The sequence below is a fragment of the Homarus americanus genome, unplaced genomic scaffold, assembly GCF_018991925.1.
Source record: "Homarus americanus isolate GMGI-L3 unplaced genomic scaffold, GMGI_Hamer_2.0 scaffold32929, whole genome shotgun sequence".
NCBI classification, from domain to species: domain Eukaryota; kingdom Metazoa; phylum Arthropoda; class Malacostraca; order Decapoda; family Nephropidae; genus Homarus; species Homarus americanus.
Window position 1 is genome coordinate 23,233,844 of NW_024737097.1, and position 22,454 is coordinate 23,256,297.

Sequence of the window (22,454 nt, forward strand, 5' to 3'; positions counted from 1 at the left end):
TTTTGCCTGGCCCTAAGCTAGAGGTCCAATGTCTAAATAATACCAACCCCAATCAATCATGCTCTCCTTTGACCTGGCCCTTTAATATAAGAGGAACCAGTGTCAAAAACAATACACAGTCCAACTCAAACATGCCTAAATTTTATAGGTGAAATGGCGGCATGGGGTGACTTCTCTTCCACTCCAATGCCTTCTCTTCTCCCTTCTCCTCCACCCCCATTCTAATTTCCATCATCATCATCATCAACCAGGAGCCTTCTACATACACACCTCAAAGTAAGTGTACTTTACTGCATTTATTTTTAGTAAGTATGTAATTTTCGGTGAGCTGGAGTCAATTACCCAAAAACCCATTGAAACAATGGTTTCGGTTAACGAATTTTTCGGTTAACGAGCAACCTTCTGGAACGAATTGTGCTCGTTAACCGAGGGACCACTGTACTGTAAATGTAAAAAATATAAATGCTGTATACATATTAGATTATCTTGATTTTTGCCGTATTTTCTAGTTTTTTCGTAAATGTTTAAAATTAGGAAGATTATTTCTTGGTATATGAACAGATATTTGGTTGAAGAATAACATTGAACATAGAAAATTTTATTTCCTCTATACAGTAAAATGAAATTCATACACTACAAAATAAGAGGGAAAAAATATTACATTTTTATCAATGAAAGTACAGCTCCTCCCCGACTTATGACCTACTCGACGTACGACCACCCTCATTTACGACCCGCCTCAGTCGTACCCAAATTTGGTCAAATTACATATTTTCGAGTCTCAAAGCCAGTACATAGACAAAAATTTTCGTTTGTAATTCACTTTAAAATGGCTGACAATCATAAAAGTGAGTGTTTTGTGGTGCTGAGAAGAAAAAGAGACACCCATTTTAGATTTTCTATGTATTATTTAAGCATTTCGACTTACGACCTGGATTTGGGTCCCCAACCCAGTCGTAAGTTGGGGAGGAGCTGTATTAAGCATATTGTCTGGTATAAAAAGCAGCTAATTTTGTTCCAAGAAATTATACAGGTCTGTGTCCATGAAGAATCATTACAGCACACCCAACGAGCTCTTCAAGTCCTTAATATAATCACCTGTCATCTTGGTATATTTTCTGAAAATAATATACATTGCATTAGGGTTCTTAAACAAAAGAAAAACATGTGTAATAAATAAAATGGAAGGAAGGATTGACAGGAGGGAGAGTGATATGATGGTCATTAGGGAATAAAAAAAAATTCATAATCCAAATACTGTTTACTGTAGGTTAGAAAATGTGATACACATGGCTTCATATGTTATCCTTAACTAACATTTTTTTATTCATGAACACTTTAATGGCTAACTTATTTCATTCTCTCAAGTTCTTTTACTAGATATAATAATGAGGTATTAAATTTATGTCTTGAACTCGTTCAGGTTCACATAGCCACTGTTGTTTAATGCAGTATAAAATTCTAAAGTAAAATTCATTGCCAACTTTTTTCTTGTCAGGCACAATTGAAAATAATTTTCCCTTTTTTTAATATATTTTTCATCAACCTGATCTTGCCCAAGGTTTAAATTATAGCCGTTATCAGTTGTAAATTTTCAAGTACAGTACAGTAAGTCTTTGCTTAACGTCAGGGTTACGTTCCTAAAAATGTGACGTTATATGAAAAGACGTTAAATGGATCAATTTTCCTCATAAGAAATAGATAAAATACGGGAGTTACGTTCCCGAGCCTTCCTTTGCTCCATGAAATACATTACATATACTGTACAGAAAATCATTGCCACTATTGAAAATAGAATATAGATATATATTAAGTTTGTATTGGTACCCACCAATGGGTGGAGGTGGTGGGGCGAATGTGTGGTGGGTAGTGAAGCAGAGGAGGAGGGCGAGAGTGGAGGCGGGCGAGAGAGGAGGAGGGTGGTGAGTCACTGAGACTCTGCGGCTCCCTCCTCCTCCTGCGCTGACTGGGGTTCCTCCACCGCTGGTTGCTCCTCCTCCGTTGACGTTTGCTCCTCCTCCGTTGAAGTTTGATCCTTCTTGGCTCCCAGCTGTTGTGAAGAAGCTGCTTCTGCCGCCCTGCGATGAACAAATGAATCAAGTGTTGACCGCTTGGTGCTACTCTTCTTCTTCTCCTTATACATCTCAGTGCAACAACCAAGAATGTCCTCAATACTGCTTTGTACGTTCTCTGTTTGGGTCATCATCTATAAGGATTTGCAATGCTTGCTGGAGACATGTTGAACGATTCTGACATCCTCTTGGTAGTTAGCGTTCGTTGAGGTTCTTCTCCGTCGTCTTAGTCTTCAGCGGGACTGTGTTCTGTTAGTTGTTGCAGATCTTCGTTGGTGAGCACTTCTGTATGGGATGCCAGGACATCCTCAATATCCTCTGATTCCAGCTCATCAAAGCCTGCCTATCTAGCCAGGCTGAGGAAATCCCTATTCACAGCTGGGATGAAGTCCGTGAATCCTGTAAAACTGTTGACGCACTCGGGTCACAGTTTACGCCACACACCATTCAGGCAACTTTCTGAAACCTCTTCCCATATCTTGCCAATGTTGTCATTTGCATGAAGAATGTTGAAGCCATGCCAATATTCTCGGATCGTGGGTTTGTGTTCTCCGTCTGTAGCCTTGAGCAGCTTGAATGCGGCGATGACGCCTTGGTCCATAGGCTGTCGCCTATGTAACAATTGCTTCTTATATACTGTACCAGTATGCCACAGTAATGGGGAAAACATAATATCTCTACCTTTACCAACTGTGTATCTGTTGAGATGACTGTTAGTGTGATATAACAGTTACTTGTGAAACTGTCATATATGTAACAACCTTCCTGGGTTGTCACTACTTGTAACAATCACTTGAGAAGCACGTTACCTTATATTTTAAACATACTAAAATATAGATAAAAGTTTATTGGACCTTCTGAAGTGAAATCCAATATGTTCCTTTGTTGATTTATTAAGAAAGAGTTATATGACACTTTCAGGTGTATATCACCGTAACTTAATCACTGTAGCTATGCATGTTAAAATGAGGACGGAGGCTACATTAAATAGCTCTGCTACGGAAATATACGACCTCCCTCGAGGGAAGACGGAACCATCCATGATGGCTCTCAATAATGTCTTCCTCTCGTCAAGGATATCAAAACTACTGCTGCATTAGGTGGCCAGAAAGACGGCTGCTTAATGCCTTAGCTCAGCACTAAGTGACACAACTTCCCGTGGGCACACCTTATCACGTGCTCTGAACATGCTACCTCACAGCTAGTGGAAAGTTACAGATTGTGATAGAGTATATAAATCAAATGTAATTAAGCCATTTATATAAATACTTCTGCCTATAAGACAGGGGCTATTACATCGCTGTCGTGTTGGGAGGCAGAAATACAACTTTTACACTGTCATGTCATGCAAGTCATCGAGATTGGGAGGATGAGCTGGAGCATTGTCAACGATCAGAAGAATTTTGAAGTCAAGGTTCTGCTTGGCACAGTATTCCTTCATTGCAGGGACGGTGTACACGTTTAACCACTGGCTAAATATGGCGCCGGTTATCCATGCCTTTTTGATTGCCTTGTAAATGACAGGAAGGTGATCTTAGAGTAACCTTTCAGAGCCCGTGGGTTAGCAGCGCAAAAAATCAACATCATCTTCAGTTTGACGTTGCCTGCAGCATTCGAGCCAAGTGTTCTTTTGCTGCTTTAAAACCAGGTGCTCTTTTCTCCTCCTTGGAGATATAGGTCCTCTCAGGCATCCTCTTCCAAGAGACCAGTCTCATCCACATTGAAGACTTGCTTCGATAAGTATCCTCCTTCCAGGATAATCCGCTCGAATTCTGGCTGTTATGTCTCGGCAGCAACCATATCTGAACTGGCAGCTTTACCAGTCATCTTAATATTGTGGAAGTTATATTTGCGCTTAAATCGTTGAAACCAGCCACGGCTGGCCGTAAAAATCTCTTCCTTCGATCCTTCACCATCTTCTTCCTTTATGTCGTCAAACAAGGATCTGGCCTTACGGTGGATAACTGTAAGGCTCACAGGCGCATTGGGTTGATTCTAGTCCTCCATCCACACAGCCAGTATCTTTTCCACTTTTATTATCACAGTACTTCTAATACGAGTTGTTTTAGTTGCACTGAGAGTAGTACCACTTCCAGCACTAACCTTAATATTGCCAGCAGTGGTCCAAATAGCACAGCGGCTATGTCCACAGCACGTTCCCCCTTTTCAAATCGGGTTAATACATCCATTTTCGTTTCAAGGGTAATGTTCTTACATTGCCTCTTCACTACACTAGCATGAGTAGCATTTGATGGGAGCTTGGAAGCCATTTTGAATGGTTATAGTACAGTTTTAGAGCAAAAGCACTTAAGCACACACAAATGATGTGAAGTCGGAACAGAGACCGGCTTGGCATCACTTGGGGACGCTGTGATGTTCTGTGAGTGAGGGCAGCGCGCTGACCCGAGAGAGCGTAGCGTGGCCAGACGAGCGAGTGATGCGCCGTAGAAAGTAGTCCATGACGACGCAAAACGACGTAGTATCGGATCCCCGGGACGTTAAAAGAATTTTTGGTCTCTAAAGTTTAGCGACGTACTGTAGTACCGAAACAACGTTAAGCAGGACGATGTTATATGAGGATGTACTGTATTACCAAAAAAGTGCAGTTCTAAATATTGGTAAAGAAGAACCATAACAAAGCAATTGATAAAACTGAACCTTACACCAAAAATACTTACTCATATAAACCAAGGGCAATATTACTCTCCTCATCTTCATCAAGACTGAGAGGAAGGACAATCTGATTGAAGATGCTGTCAGTAGCTATCACAGCTTGCTTCAGGCTGTATCGAGATATTTTCCCACTGTCTTTTGCCAGAATCTTGAGAAGGTATGATATAGCAAGCAGAGATGTGATGTCCTGTAAATAATGTTTTGTTTTATATTAAAGTCACAAGTGAAAAATATTTTATTATATGCATACTGCTATACAAACAACATCTTATTGCTGTGTGTTTCTGTGCCCAGGGTCAAGCTATTTACTGTATATACAGGTACATGGGTCACTACTGAATGCTTAACAGTAAAAAATTGCACATGTTACACACAATTACAGTATATTTGTGAATCACAAATTAATTGATCTGGGGTAAAAAATTTGACAACCATATGTAAAAGAATCATTACATGATTGCTCTTAATTTTTCACCAGACCTATCATAGTTTGTCTATGTCTTATAAGGTACCTCAAAAATTGGAGAGAGAAACTATAAGACTGACGTACACAAAAATAAGTGACTACACATGTTTATCTACAAATACAGAAATCGTGAATTTATCACAATACACACTTCTGAGCTGTAAAAAAAAATAAATAAAATAAATACAGTGCAGCATGCCCTGACAATTAGCAGATTTTTAATTTGCGGACCTAGGTTATTCGTGGATGACACCCTGGATGTACCCAAGAATGTCTATGGGTAGTTTTAAAGTTGCTGACATTTTCACGGCCGGGACAAGGAGCCATTTGTTCTAGAGACAGCAATTTCTGTTACCTGTATTGAATATATGTGTGTGTGTATGTGTGTGTACAAATAAATAATAATGGGAAAATCCTCTCACAAATAATCAGAAACAAGACAACGGAAATTTATAAAAAATGTAAGTCTTCCCTCAAGTCAACTCTGTGCTTTGTTATTAAAGTTATAACAAAGCACGGAGATGACTTGAGGGTACCAGTAGACTAATATTTTAAATACTTTTGTTGTCTTGTTTCTGATTATTTGTGAGAGGATTTTCCCATAATTTATTGTGTGTGTGTGGGTGTAATAATAATAATAATAATAATAATAATAATAATAATAATAATAATAATAATAATAATAATAATAATTACTGGTTTATTGAAAGAGCATGGCAGCTGGAAGGCGGAAAATATACAGTTACATGATTGGGGAATGGGTCTCTTGATTGACAAATAATATACAAGTAACACATGTGATACAAATATGATATATAATAACTAGGTGGGGAGGTCATACTACAGGGCATTTCAACATAGTAACAGTGCAAAAAAGGTAAGAATGACTGGGAGTGAACACACTGGTTGTTTACGAGTTGTTGATATTTTTTTACAATGGTTGGGACTGGGCTGTTCTTATAGCGATCAGTACGTGATCATATGGGCTGGATGCAGTTGTGGTATCGAACAGCAATTCACGGACAAGGGGTCTCGGGTGGTAGTATGAGCTGGCGTAAAGGATGGTGCAGAAGATTCTCCCCAAATTTGCAGGTGAGGTCGTGGTGATGGTCAGAGAGAGCTGGGAGGGTCAGTGTGTTGAGTGCTTCTTGATATGTGGAGCAGGAAGGGGAGAGAATAATCTTGCATGCCCTCTTTTGCACATTTTTAGGTGTTTACGTTGAGTGGCATTTAGGGAGGAAGACCAGGTAGGGGAGGCATAGGTGATCTTGGGAAGTATGAATGTTGAGTAAACACGGAGTTTGGGCGCAGGAACTCCGAGGGACTTGAGTCGGCGGAGGAGGTGAAGACGGAAACTGGAGGATTTGACAACTTCACTGACAGGTGTTTTCCAATTTAGTTTTTTATCTATCGTGACACCGAGGAGCTTAGTGGAGTATGCAACCTGGAGTGTGTTGGGACCTAAAGAAATGGAAAGGGATGGAACAACATCAGAGGAGACGATGATGTGCATAACCATGGTCTTGGTATGGTTAATGGTGACGTTGTTTTTGGTGGCCCAATTTTGGAGACTGTTCAATAAATCCTGGAGGGCCGTGTAGTCGGGAGCTGAGTTGGTGACACTGATCAATAGTGGAGTTGTCGACATATTTCCAGGGAGCAGAGGTTTCTCTTAGGGCATCATTGATAAGCATAAGGAAGCAGAGCGGTCCCAACTTGGTGCCTTGGGGGACGTCACAGGTGAGTGACTGAAAAGTGAAGACAGCCCCTCGGAAGCGTACAGCTTGGCGTCGGTCACTAAGGAAGTCTGTAAGCCATGGTATAAGACTTCTTCGAAACCCGAGGTCGATAGCTTTGTTGATGATTAAATTGTGGTTGACTAGGTCAAATGCTTTGGTGAAGTCAATGAAGGCGACAGCCACAGATGTTTTTCCAGATGGCGGTACATATAGTCGAAAAAGCTGACAAGACAGAGAGTGGTGGAGGAAGTTTTCATATGCTAAATTGCTGAGGATTTATGGAGCCTGCAATATCAGCGTAAGCCCAGTCAAACACAAAAATTTCACAGATTAAGCTGGGTATTGGGGCGGTTGCAATGGGTCATAGCTTATTCAAGGATTGTGGGCTGGTTGACTTGGGCACTGGTGACTCATATGAAGTCTTCCAGTCAGCTGTGCATCTTGCTTGGATGAGGGAAGAATTGATGAGGGAGCAGAGGGGTTTAGTTAGTTCCGGGGCAAACTACTTGTAGAGTTTCACTGTTAAGTCAATGGGGGTAGTGGACCGATTTAACTTCAATCTGTCCAGACGTTTTTCTACTTCAAATTCTTCTACAAAGTCAGTGGAAAAGGGGGCTGGTAGATAACAGGGAGACTGGTTGTGTCAAGCAGGGGAGCGTCTGGCATATAGCTGCGAAATGGTTGTTTGATTGCTCAGCTGTGTCACCATTAGTGAGATGAATAAGGAAGTGTGTGTGTGTGTGTGTGTGTGTGTAGACACACACACAGACTAAAACAAAACACATACAAATAAATAATAATGGGAAAATCCTATCACAAATAATCAGAAACAAAACAAAATGTATTAAAAACATTAGTCTTCCCCTAAGTCAACTCCATGCTTTGTTATAACTTAAATAACAAAGCATGGAGTTGACTTGAGAGTAGACTCTGACATTATTAATACATTTTGGTGTCTTGTTTAGGATTATTTGTGAGATTTTTCCATTATTATTTATTTGTATGTGTTTTGTTTTAGTCTGTGTGTGTGTCTACACACACACACACACACACATATATATACAATACAGTATAGTCTGCATTTACGCGGTCAATTGAACCCGTGAAGGCCCGCGTAAATGAAATAACAGAACATATGGGATTAATTGAAATAGAGACTGGCCGACCCCCAAACTCCACTTTTTGCCGACACAATACGTACGTTGTAGTAAACATAGTATCTTAACTTTATGATGGTATGCACACACACATAATATAGAAGATAAATATCAATAAGAGAATAATATACTGTACCAGATAAAAGAAAACTCAAGGTTTAACACGTTAGGTTAGGTTAGAAAAAATCAAGGTTTAACATACGTTAGGTTAGGTTAGGTTTAACACTTACATTAGTAGAAGAGATGGGTCGGCATACATGGATGGGGGCTGGTTCCAAGGCAGAGGGCAGATTACTGGCCCTAAGGTGAATCACCATCACTATCCACCACAGTTGTCAGGGCCTCCCTGACAAATCCCTCAAAGTCAACATCACTGTCACTATCACTGGCTTGGGGTGGCTGTGGTGGGTTGTAGGCGAAGAAGTCCATGATGTTACACTGACGGCTAGTGTTGATGTGTTCGTGATACATCATGATGGACGGCTCCCTAGTTTGCAACAGCTGGTTATTGAAGACTTCATAGCCGTGATCGTCAGGGTCGTTGGAAAGGACAAGCTTGAGTTTCTCGGCAAACTCGATGGCATCCTTTACATTACCATGTGTTAACTTGTGTTCTTCTCGGGCTGACGCACCACCTGCATCTTCACTGACGTCATCGTCTTCCAACATCTCGTCGGCAGTCACCCCAGGATCCCTGATCACCTCCATAATGTCTTCGTTGGTGGTCTCGGAGAAGCCTGCAGCTGTAACACTCTGTGTAGCTTCTCTTGCAAGGTCCACTGCCACTGCAACAGACTGAACCTCATCAGTCACAGGTTGCCTCTGCCTCCCACCTGGGATACCTTGCAACACATGCCACCACGCGTGACGAATTGTTGCCACAGACAGCTGGCCCCATGCCTCCCTCAAGAAATCAACAGCTTTCTTGACGTTGAATTTCTTCCAAAACTGTATGACGCAAACTTCTTGCTCCGCCAACTCTTCTTCCTCATCGTCGTTGCTCTCGCTATCGGTGTCACCCAGGTTCCTCAACTCACCTTTGGTGTTGGTCAAGTCATTAAGGAGCCGAAACTTCTTTGCGGAGAAAGCAGCATCCACATTACAAATTAATTCTTGATCCATGGGCTGGATTAATGACGTAGTGTCGAGAGGAAGGAAGACCACTTTTACGTTGGGGTGACGATCCAACAGTAGGGGCGAGTGTCCTGGTGCGTTGTCAAGGAGCAACAAAATGTTGAATGGAACATTCTGTTGCTCGCAGAATTTCTTCACGTCGGGAACGAAAGTCGTCAAACCAGGAGAGGGACAGAGCAGTGAACATCCACGCCTTACGTGAGGTTAGCCAGTGGACATTTAGCTTGGTCATGTCCATGTTCTTGTAAGCATGCGGCTTGCGGGCTGTGTGGATTACTGATAACTTGAGCTTACAGGTACCGGAGGCATTGGTGGTAAACAAGACCGTGATGCGCTCCTTCTGCAATTTCCGGCCCCGCCACTTACTGGCAGACTTGACAATGAAGGTCTTGGTAGGTAGCTTTTTCCAAAACAGACCGGATTCATCCATGCTGAACACCTGGTCGTCGGTGAACTGTCCTTCCTCCATAACGTCATGTAAGAATGGAGGAAAATTATTCGCCGCAACACGGTCAGCCCTCGCTCCTTTACCAACAATGTTAATGTTGGTGATCTTCTTCTTCTTAAACCCTTGCAGCCACCCAGGAAATGCCATCCCTCATTGACCTCCACCACCAAGCACTGGTAAGGTTTGGCCGTGGACTACTGCACCACCCTCGCCATCGCCACCTCCTGCAGCCCCCCACCCAACTCGCGCACTACGCCACTACAACAAAATTCAGCCCATAAGAGCCTGCACCGATAGATATAAGAACAGCACCATCCCATCTATTGTTAAAATAATAAACAACTCCTGATTTATGTACTGTACAGCCCTGTAAATGTATTCAATGCATATTATATCATTATGTCTAAATCTAATGTAAGTCTGTATATTTTCAGCCACCGGCTGCAACTCTATTAATAAACCGTTTATTATTATTATTATTAGGAAGAAGTGAAGGGTTTGGGCTCTGCAATTCCCATCTTACGTGCCACTGCTACGTACAGTTCACGTGCGTAGTCCTGAACTGACCGCGTGTCCACAGCCATGTTCCGTCTTGCCTGACGAATCAAGTAGCTCACCAGCAAATTCTCAGTCTTGAGCAGCACTTTGTTCTGGCAGTACTTCACCATTGAAGCACCTGCAGACTTTGTGATACTCATGTGTTCTTTTATCTTGGTGGCATCTGTCTTGATCGTCCGGATCGTAGATTCGTTCACGCCGTGCTGGCGCGCCAAATCAACTTGTCTCGTTCCTTTTTCTAATTCTTGTACGATCTTGTACTTAACTTCGTAACTTAGGGCAAGTCGTATCTTCTTTGGCTTGGGGCGGCTGGGTCCAGGTAATGCAAGGTTTTTCTGTGGTGGTGGGGGTCCAGCGGATGCCATTGTTACGAGATTAGCAGGCACAATAGAGCACAGTATACACGGGGTGACTGGGAACAATGCGACTGATGCGGGTAGGCCAGCGGCTTCTTCTCTGTGGTGGCAGGGCACGTCATATTACATTGAACCAATCACAGCTAGCGGGGGAGGGAGGTAAGGATGCGTGGCCCAATCACGGTCCGATACGTCATATGACGTCACCGATAATGCAACAGCGACATACTGCGCAACCTTACTCGTGCCCCCCCCGCTTGTGGTCAGGCATGGGCCACTTTAATACAAAATGGCGCGGCGTGTCTGGACCTCCAGCTACTCTCCGTGTAAATGACCAAATTTACCGTGTAATTAAAGCATTTCAATTCTGGCAAGGCACTGTGTAAATGATCAAACGCGTTAACCAAAACCGCGTAAATCCAGATTATACTGTACAGGTAAAAGAAATAATTGTCCTAAGGACGAACACAAAGGGAATACAGTAAAGTCCAAAAATCCGGATGCCAGGAATCCGGACCACCCGAGAATCCGGACTTTTCGAAAACTCAAACTTTTTAAATTTAGCGGGCTTTTGTGGGTTATGTGAATGAATGGAGTTGCTTTAAAAAATTAATTTACATAATTCTAATAATAAAAGTAATTGTAAATTATAGGTAGCTAATTTTGTTAGTTTTGTAATTAGCTTGAACTGAAAAGTAAAATTTGAGGCACTATAAATCTTTTGTGTGTATGTGTGCATGCGTGAATGCCACAGCTGCACAACGACAACAAACGACCACACGATCGCCACTTTAAAACAAGCAATCAAACTGTGACAACGTATATAATTTTGAGTCCTACTCTTTCCATGTACAGAGTACAGGCCCATAATAATGGCCCCTAAAGTAGATAAACTTCGTTGTGTGAAGAGAAAGAAGAACACATTGAAATTGAGTGACAAACTTGAAATAATTAAGAAACTAGAACGTGGTGTGAGCAATGCTGTTCTAATGGAAACATACAACATTGGAAAGTCTACAATTTATGATATAAAAAAGGCAACGAATAAAATTCTAGAATTCACAGCTTCTTCTGAGCCTTACATTAAAATTGCTGAAAGAAAAAGTTTACATTGGCCCAAATTAGAAAATCTTGATAAAGTGTTGCACGAATGGTTTTTTGTTAAAACGATCAGAAGGTATGGCAATTTCTGGGCCGATGCTTATTGCCAAAGCAAAGTCTTTTAAGGAGCAAATGAACATTGAATCAGAGTGCGCATTTAGTGATGGATGGCTTAGGAATTTCAAGACTCGTCATGGTATTAGACAGTTTGTTTACATTTTTGTCTAGTGTTGACTTTATTTTTCTTTAAAACTGCTCGTTTTGATAAATGAAGCATGCTTTATTTGCTAATGAATAAACTATCAAAATGTACCTGTTCATCTCTTCTTTATTCCTCCTTAAATTTTAATTTTAAAAGTACTGCCTGAGAACGGAAAATCTGGAAAATCGGACCAATCCAATCCCAAAGCAGTCCGGATTTTTGACTTCTACTGTAGTATATTTTCTTGCATACACAGAAAAATGTACCCCTCATTCTCCTGATCAGCAAATGTTATTTGCATATTTGGCTATAGGCGGCCATTTTGAGAACCGAACCTCCGAGAGTTTAAGGCATGCTGGACTGTACTTACTCTGGTGGCTGTTGTCAAAATACGGGTAATGGCGTCCATTAGTGCAGTAGAGAGTTTGGCACGGCTTTGACAAACACCAATCAACAGAGCCACACATCCACCTACTTCCTCAATCTTGGTCACCTCTGTATGTACACCTTTGCTCTGTTAGACAAAATGATTTATATCAATATCTTCCCTACACGCTCACTAAAATGTACTTAAAAGGCATATTAATCGACATTTAGCAAGAGCCATGATAATTTGAATGAGTCACTTGTTGCACTTCTCAGCATTCATTGTTATAAATTAAGACAACAATCAAGAAATTCAAAATTTTTCGGCAGTATTATTCAATCGAACTAAGGGTAAACTTAAGAACAATCCTACCTTATCTACAGTCCAACACACATGTCGTACAATGGTGGCAGCCATGTGAACCATCACTTCAGACAGGTCCTGTCTTGAATTCTTGTCCAATGATGTAAGTACCTGCACCATTGTGTCATGTATCTCTTCAGCATCCTGATCACAAGGAAAACCAAAAGTAATAATCAACAAATACTCCATATGCAAATGTAAAAAACACTAGTCATTTTACACTGGCACCCATTTCATACCATCAGGAAAATATTGTATGGTTTTCCTCTTATTATTAAATTTTTCAGATACAGTATTACCCCGCCTAAAGCGGTTTCACTTAGCGCGTTTTACCGTATACGCGGTGCCTCGCCAGAGCTGAACTTTCACTTAACGCGGGTTTTTTCCACGTATACGCGGTGAGTGTCCGCTCGAGCTATTTTTTAGATTTCGCCCACCCCCAACCCGCCACCCTGCCTGACTGCCTGTTTAGTCATATAAAATTCATATAAATTACCCGCCAGAATATAATTTACATTGCTGAATTTTACAATATGATGATCATTTGAATATAAACATCATAGATTTTGCATTAGACATTCAAATTTTGATATAAAGTTTATTCTGAGTAAATATGTTATTTTTTGTGCAAAATATATGACATTTGTATTCAAAATATTCCTGGCTTAAAGGAATCCAGCAATGTCAATTATATTATCCAAACTTTAGTTTGAGGTATTATTTATTACTGGTAAATATTCTGGTTTTCCCCACATCTGTGGGACGGTTGGTGGGGTGGGGGAGGGAGACCACCACCATCTGTTACAGTGTGAAGAATTTTTTTTTTATTAACTGAAGATATTTGTTTTAGCTCATAAAATCATAACAAATTACCGGTCAGAATATAATTTACATTGCTGGAATTCTTATAATTTGATGATCATTTTGAATATAAACATCATAGATTTTGCATTAGACATACAAATTTTAGATGTAATGTTTACTCTTGAGTAAATATGTTATCTTTTGTGCAAAATATATGACATTTATATTCAAATATTCCTGGTCTTAAAGGAATCCAGCAATGTCAATTATATTATCCTAATCTTAATCTGAGGTATTATTTAATACTAAATGTTAAAATTTAGTTTTTCACCCAACATCTCTTGAAGGAGGATTGGTGTGGGGGAGGGTGACTGACCACGCGGTTGGAAGAGGAAGGAGTTGGGTACTTTGATTGACAGATAGTGTTGTGAAGAATATATTTTTTTTATTAACTGAAGATATTTGTTTTAGCTCATAAAATTCATACAAATTACCCGCCAGAATATATTTACATTGCTGGAATTCTTACAATTTGGTGATCATTTTGAATATAAACATTATAAAATTAGACATATAAATTTTAGATATAAAGTTTACTCTGAGTAAATATGTTATTTTTTTGCAAAATATATGACATTTGTATTCAAAATATTCCTGGGCTTACATGAATCCAGCAATGTCAATTGTATTATCCTAACTTTAGTTTGAGGTATTATTTATTAAATTTTAGTGGTTTTCCCCAAAAATTTTCAGAGAGAGAGCCAGCAGTGTTGTGTGAGAAGAGGGGAGGAGTTGAGTCCATTATTTGAATGGACATTAACTGGCGACTGTATTTTCTATTTCTCTTAAGTATTAATGTGCATGTACCATCATAAAATTAAGATGTTATTTTTACAAGAACATAGGTATTGTGTCGGAAAAAGTGGAGTTTGGGGATGGGCCAGTTTCTATTGGAATTAATCCCATATGTTCTGTTGTTCACTTAAGGCGGTTTTCACTTAACACGGTACCCTCTGGGTTTTATTGATCGTGAAGTGGGGTACAACTGTATATAATTTATTTTTTTATCTATTAAGAAAGTTCAGGAAGATTTAGGGGTGTTGTTGGTCTCTGATGCCACTTGGGGATTTATCTTCCTAAGAATGATCTTTGTTTCTGGATTAAGCCTTTACAGCTACTGTATAGTTATCTGCTTCACACACACACAATATTTTCTGAAACAAAGTCAAATCCAAGTGCAGCTGAAAGCCAGTGAGCCAGAATCAGACATCAAGCCTAAAATTTTCTTACTGTTAAAGAAATTCAAACTCTCTTTGCTGTCTTTTCTTCTTCATGTGCTGCTCAACTTTTCCTTTTACCCAACACACCTATATTAATGGGTTTAGTATAATACTGTGCTTGGCAACACTGATTTTAACCCTTCACCACTGGGATATCACATTTAATATTCTATTTGGATAGTGCCAGATAACTTTATTAAGCTCAGAGGCAACCCTGTGCACAAGGGGTTAGTTAGTACACTGGATACAGTCGTGAACTTGACCAGATTGTGGTTTACTGAATTAGAAATTAATCTCGCTACTCCAACCAGCACATTAATATCAGTTTCCAAATATAAAAAATATATTCTTGGTAAGGACAATAATGCCAACCTGTACATACTTATTTACCATCACATCCTCCTCCTCTTCCTCACATGTCCAAACCATCCATAGTACCACTTTCAGCTCTGTGTTCCATTCCATTCCACACACACACAAACAGCCTCCTATACATTTCCCACTTGTCATTCCTTCCCTACTCTCCATTCCCTCTACTCACATATTGACTTTCTTCCCTACTATCAATATAATATATGTGAACACACCTTTTGGTAAATTGTCTTGCAATTTGAAGTGGTCTGATGTTGATGATATACAGGTGTTAATTATGTGGACAGGCGGCCACGCCCTCACTGTCTTCATCAGCCTCATGTAAGTGCTCGAATGTTTTGTAAAAACTTGAGCCTCCGTGAGCCAACAATAAGCTGTTCTGCCAGAAACTTCAGTTTGAAGAAAATAAATTACATAAGACAACCAAACTAAAGATAAATGTATACAAACATCTGAAAGCACTTATGAATAAAGCTTGTGTCTAAATCAGGTACACCAACCTCTCATTTTTCGTGGGGGTTACGTTCTTGAAAATAAACACACAATTCAAAAACCCGTAAATTAAACACATTTTTCCCAAAATTGGGGGTCGACCTCTACATGGGTAATAGTTATGTTAGGTTAAATCTGTGCATGATGGGACGGGCGAGGAGCAACTTTTAGATTCAGACATGAAAAATATTTACCATTTACTGCCAGTAAACAATGGAAACGTAAAATATGTACCAATTAGTAATGAACAGCTGTGCAGTGCCTTCAGCAAATGAAGCTCACAAACTTACAACAGGCTAAATTACCTTACAACGTGCTTTCAGTAATCTATGTTGAAGTTCTTAGCACAGGCTAACTTATCATATCATATACGGTATCACAGTACTCATTGATCTACCAAAAATACCGGTTATAAAAACCTTTTCGATGTTTCACACTTAATATAATACCCGTAATCTACTTCAACCTCCTAGTGTTTCTAACGATGCACCACCAGCTGTTGAGTATCACGGTACACGTGTTTTTTCGAATCGTTTTCAGTAAAAAAAACTGTTACATCACCAGTATATTTTACCTTAACTGTGCCTGAATGAATATATTCTTGGAAATAAATAGTAGTTTTGCTGAAATGTGATGTATTTCAATGTAAAATAGGATAAGATACATAACGAAAACAAAAGACTTTACCTAACCTTCCAATGTTCAAGAGATGTTACTGTATTTTTCGGCTTGGAAGAAGCTGCACCGTGGAAGACGCACCCTGATTTGGAAATGAAATTCTAAAAAAAAAAAAAAAAAAAAAAAAATACGGGTATTAGCCCACCTGGGCTGGTCACTGACCCACATCGGGGCCTAGGGGACGAAAATGTAGTAGTAGTAGTAGTAGTAGTAGTAGTAGTAGTAGTAGTAGGGGACAGCGAGCTTTCTTCGACATCAGGATTTTTTATCCCATGGCCCCATGTCACGCCTAGCTCTCGATGCTGCGCATAGGAGGAACGAGAACGACAAGAGAAGGGCATACGGGGAGAGAATACAAAATGTTGATCAAGGCAGCTTCACTCCTCTAGTGTTCACAACCTCTGGTGGGATGGGCCCAAGTGCAAGATGTTTCCTCACATGACTTCGCGGAGCTGATCTCGAACAGAAGCAGCAGCCCAAGTTATGTTACAGCCTGGATGAGATGTCGACTGTCCCTCTCTCTCCGCCCGATCGGCTTTGCTCTGCCTCAGGGGAGCAGGCTTCCGCCCTACTCCGACAACTGCTGCAGATATTGACTATGAGGCTACAGTCACTGAATGCCGCATAGATCTGCGGCTCAACTAATTTAACACAGATAGGATAGCTTCTTATGTATTAGGATATTTAATATTAAGGTAAATAAATTGGTGGCAAGGTGTGGCTATTGGGGAGGCTGGAGCCCGTGAAAAAAAAAAAAAAAAAAAAGTAGTAGTAGTAGTAATAATAGTAATAGTAATAATAATAATAATAATAATAATTATAATAATAATAATAATAATAGTAATAATAATAATAATAATAAAGAACCATAAAGAAATGCAAAAAAAAAAAAAAATCAAGAGTGAGAAACAATAAATGTATGTTGTGTTATCAAAGTAAGACAAACAATTGAGACCCTGCAACTGTGTGTAAATGTGGCAGAAAGTCAGATTAGCAACCTGGGACTTGGTCACAATTTTCGTGTTGCCATACAAGCGTAGGGTCTACCTGTATCTTCCCAGGCAGTAGTACCCGGTTGGAGGTAGCTACTACTACCGACACCAGTGAAAGCATTGCTTGATAATTATACAGCCCTCTTGGCACAAGTACGCACACCTCTCTGAATATCATCACTTAGAACTGCTTATCAATCGTCATTTTCATCAATTTAAAAAAAAAATCTGTACCAGAAGGTGAAGTCTTTAATACAGCACTCATTTTATACACCTGGTCACCTCAGCATCTTGGTGGCTGTAGTGTTTACATTCTTTCTCTTGTTTTTGTTGGTATAACAGCGACAGGAAATATTTTCCAACAGTAGAAGGTAAGCAAATGTAAACATATATGTCAATGTCTAAATAAAACAACAAGTATTTATTTAAAAACAAGAAAAATAAAGTAAAAAAACAACTCGTTTGCAAAACCAGTGACCGATTGGTTCTACATAATTATAAAACTGAAGAAAATAAGTCCCTGGTTGTAGCTTTAGTAAATTTAATTTAGAAAAATTAATATGGTTGTTTTAAGTAATGTTATTTAATGTTAATAATGGAACAATGGAAGTAGCTAACAATTAATGGTAAAAAAAAAGTGAGATCGCGTATGTAAGTGAGCACATGTGTAAACATATCGTCATTGCTCTACATAAGAATATGAAAGCAACACTTATTTACTGTTCATATATGTTTTAATTAATGTTTCTGAATTAAAAAAAAAAATTCTACCCACCAGTGGTAATAAAGTTGAAAACATATGAACAGCCAATGTTGTTGTGTGTGTGTGCTGTATTACAATAATATTCTATCCTAATTGACTTGAATAAATACTATGATACCATATTTCTGAATATTTTCATTAAAATCCATCAAAATCATTTTCCTTGTCATCGTCTTCAGCACCAAACAGCTCCTCCCAGTCCTCTCCTTGAACAGGGCTAGAGGGTACGTGTATTTCGAATCGTTTTCAGTTAAAAAACTTACATCACAAGTATATTTTACCTAAACTGCACCTGAATGAATATATTCTCAGAAATAAATAGTAGTTTGCTTGAAACGTGATGTATTTCAATGTAAAATAAGATAAAATACATGACGAAAACGAAAGACTTTACCTAACCTTCCGATGTTCAAGAGACGTTACTCGTTTTTTCAATTGTTTTTGGTTAAAGTACTATTATATTACAATGATATTCTACTCATACTGTGCTTGATAAAATACACTCACGGAAATATAATATTTTTGCTGAAATGACGTACGTATTACAGTGGAAAGTGGGATAAAACCATGACGAAAACAATCGATTTTCGCTTTCTTTCGTTGTTCAAAAGATGTTACCGTAATCGCTTTTCAAATGGTTTTCAGTTAAAAAATCTGTTGTATTACAATAGTATTCCCTCCTAATTGACTGGAATAAATACTTGAATGGAAATATACAATATTTTTACTGAAACTACCCGTGTTTCAGTGTAAAGTGTCGTAATAATGGTAAACGATTTGTCTTCGGCGCTCGGTGTTTCAGGCACGGCGACCCTCAGTTTATAGGACGTAGAGCGTTTTTAGTGAAGGTTTTGCTGTTCCATTACCCTCAAAACTTGGGTCGACCTATAAACGAGGCATATCATAAATTAATGAATTCTTGGTAAAAAAATCAGGGTCGACCTATAAGCGGTAGAATTATAGACCAGTATGAGGTACATGTAAATGGTACAGGTTATGGAAAAAATCATATAACTGTCACAATAAATGAGGCACTCCGCGCATTAGAAGGGGGTGATGTGCCAAATTCAAAAAGGTGAGAAAAGCAAGTTTAATGTTTTTCGAAGTTCAAACAACCAAACTTTTTTTTTAAAGCTAGAGGGATCATTTTTTTTTATCACACAGCTCAATCCCTCTCCTAGCAAAATGGGAAAACTGGAAGTTAGTACTGTGAATAGTTATTATTTTATCGTGAATAACTACCCGTGATGTACAGTTGTTTGATCTTCAAACCAACAATAATTAAATTTTTCTGCCAAATTTTCATATTATTGTGGGCTAATACTGTAAAACAAGTTAATGATCACCAAAACAACACTTGTCTTACCCCCCCTCCTGCCCCCCAAAAAAATTTAATAAGAAAAAACTCATTTGCCTATCAGTATTTATCTTTGTTCCTATTATTAGCCAAAGACTTATAATATTGTTAAGTATAATAGTGTGTAATAATAAGGAAACACCACTACACTCATCCACCCACCATTAACCTCCCCCCAACGTAATTAACATACGAATACAAAGGTGGAGAATGTTTGCATAATCTTGTAAAACAGTATTATGACAATAGTATACAATCTTACTTTGTTTAGTTCCTTCGTTTCATTATCCCTGAAAATCGTAGCAACTTGAAGTTACGTATATCCTGAGGAGTGCGTATAACCTTAATGGCCTCGTCATAATCAATCACATTCTGATCAAAGCTTTTCTCTGCCCTCTCTAAAAATCGCCACACAGATTCTTCATCAACTAAATCATTGATTATTGATGCCGGCAACAATTCAGTTTCATTATAAGACTGAGGTATGGGCTCACTTTCATTAGCATTCGTTGGGTCAGGCTCACTTTCACTAGCATTCGTTGGGTCAGGCTCACTTTCACTAGCATTCGTTGGGTCAGGCTCACTTTCACTAGCATTCGTTGGGTCAGGCTCACTTTCACTACCATTCGTTGGGTCAGGCTCACTTTCACTACCATTCGTTGGGTCAGGCTCACTTTCACTAGCATTCGTTGGGTCAGGCTCACTTTCACTAGCATTCGTTGGGTCAGGCTCACTTTCACTAGCATTCGTTTGGTCAGGCTCACTTTCACAAGCATTCGTTGGGTCAGGCTCACTTTCACAAGCATTCATTGGGTCAGGCTCACTTTCACTAGTACGTTGGGTCAGGCTCACTTTCACAAGCATTCGTTGGGTCAGGCTCACTTTCACTAGCATTCGTTGGGTCAGGCTCACTTTCACTAGTATTCGTTGGGTCAGGCTCACTTTCCAAAGCATTCGTTGGGTCAGGCTCACTTTCACTAGCATTCGTTGGGTCAGGCTCACTTTCATCACTATCAGGGTCAATGCAATGCCTGTCTTGTTACTGTCCACTTCTACCTCCTCACAGTCTGTATATTCTTGTTGTGATACATTAGTGTCATTGTTTGTGTTACCATTAGACTCGCTTTCATCATTTTCATGTTCACTTTTACTGCCGTCAGTGCCAGAAAGCCTGGCCTCACTCGAGTCTTCCTCTAATATCAGGCAGACATGGCACAGCACTTCTCACACCCGTGGAACACGAATAACGTCAATGTTAAGCCGAAAAGTTAGAAAAAATATCAGTAGAATGTACATTGAACCTTCTGATGGTGAAATACACGCCAAAACTAAGGAGGAGGCAGCATCTGGGTGCGTGAATTGGCCGAAGAGCTGTGACGTAGCAAGGGGAAATCCATTGTGATTGGCTGCCTCAAGGGGGTATGTTCCAAGGGAGGCGCGCTGTCATTGGCTGGCGCTCCTCTCGCTCTGAACAGGATGTTCTATATTAAAATTATTTGCTGTCTTGCAAGGATTCCAGCAATGTAAGTTATATTCTGCTGAAACACAACTGCGTAGGTCAAGCTTTGGCCACATCGGGTAATGTTCGGCGTCACTCTGGGTATGTCGTGCACACGAGTGATGCTCCACAAAAAAAACTAAGTTTTCAGAGCTTTTCGGATTACAGAATTGTGGATAAGGGATTGTGGACCTGTATTATTAATAATAATATTAAAATCGTTGATGTTAATATGAATGTGACTTTATAGTAATACTGTCATTACAAGCACCTCGCCAGGCATCACCGCGCGACTCCGCTGCCAGGCGAATATCATGAAATTAAATAATTTGAGCGCGTTATTTCAAACATAGGTCGGCGTATATTTGGCTTTGGTATTAATTAAACAATCGTTATCCCAAAAGCGCTTAAATAAAATGCATGTAAAACGTTGGTGACTGTACTACAAGACAAAGTATGGTACTGGAAAGGGCATATGAGGGGTGATAGCATAAATGACTATGGAAAAAAAAGTGGTTACAATTTAACCCACCTAATGTGGCTAGATTCCTTTGTATCAATAACAAAACAAACTGGAATTTCATATAGCTACATTCTCTTGGTTAATGCATTGGCTAGAAACAAGAAAAAATCAAAGGGACATTATCCCCTCATTCATAAAGTGTTCTCCTGTTGCTACATTCATCATGGTTCTTCAACCTGCATTAACAATAAAGAAGTTAAAATCAAAAAGAAAGGAACAAAAGGTCTTACCTATCTTCAAAAGGCCATCTACAAAACCACAAAGTTTATACACAAAAATAGTGTTGGCTGCTCCAATCATAAGCAAACTGGTACTAGTTTTTAAGAGGGCATTGAGCACAGACATAGCTATACTCTTAACTACATCTCGATCTCTCAGCTTCCTCTTGCCACCTCCTCCATCTTCCTCTGCCAGCACTGGAACCACAAGTCTGTGGAAGAAACATTAGTTACCAATCTTAATGTGATATAATGAGACTGAAGGGACAAGTAATAACTGCATGGATGACTGACGGAATTAACACTTAACTGGCAGCTAAGGATTCCCTACTAGGCCTTCATGTACACAAAAATGGAATGGAAGGAATATGCAACAGCCATTGATGAAAATGGTTCAGTGTATATTATTCTTGGGGTCTTGTTTATGGAAGCAAAACCACACCAAAATAAATTATTGCAGCAGTATGGTTGAATGAATGAGGTTGACTCATGACACCTTGTGGTACAACAGGAAGGTCTTGTAAGAGTGAAAGAAAGGGGATGGGGTTATTAAATGAGACTATGTACCTGTTAGCCCAGTTCCAGCAGAGTGACACATTCTCTGAACTATCAAACAAAAGATCCTCTTGATTTTCCCCGTCATCATCGCGCTCATTTGAGTCATTGTGTTGCTGGCCTTCAACAGGGGGATTGTTGAGCACTGCCACCAAGCTGAGGTACTGGGACCAACACTCACACAAGAACACATCAGAACACAGTGGTGACAGTTCTTCCGCCTGGCTTAAACGCTCATTTATCCGATCCTGAAATATATGAAATCTTTCCTTCAGTATTCATGTGG

The 22,454-nt window shown here is 39.6% G+C and overlaps 1 protein-coding gene across 1 annotated transcript; it reads right to left on the reverse strand.

Annotated features, from left to right (window-relative positions):
* Positions 1 to 582: 582 nt before the first annotated feature.
* On the reverse strand, positions 583 to 15,412 carry LOC121873351. Its single transcript, XM_042376901.1, has 5 exons — positions 15,311 to 15,412; positions 12,646 to 12,782; positions 12,277 to 12,420; positions 4,751 to 4,932; positions 583 to 1,118 (listed from the first exon to the last, which is right to left on the reverse strand). Exons 1-5 carry the CDS (start codon positions 15,402 to 15,404, stop codon positions 1,055 to 1,057), a joined length of 621 nt encoding a protein of 206 aa, XP_042232835.1. The 5' UTR covers positions 15,405 to 15,412; the 3' UTR covers positions 583 to 1,054.
* Between the last annotated feature and the right edge of the window lie 7,042 nt (positions 15,413 to 22,454).

What these genes read in the sequence shown, in the direction of transcription:
- LOC121873351 (XM_042376901.1), bottom strand. Translation starts at nt 15,404, where the DNA reads ATGAAGACAGTGAGGGCGTGGCCGCCTGTCCACATAATTAACACCTGT. An exon ending in TGTGTTGGACTGTAGATAAG is followed by an intron (nt 12,421 to 12,645) that starts GTAGGATTGTTC and finishes TTTGTCTAACAG; the next exon opens with AGCAAAGGTGTACATACAGA. An exon ending in TTTTGACAACAGCCACCAGA is followed by an intron (nt 4,933 to 12,276) that starts GTAAGTACAGTC and finishes CATTATTTACAG; the next exon opens with GACATCACATCTCTGCTTGC.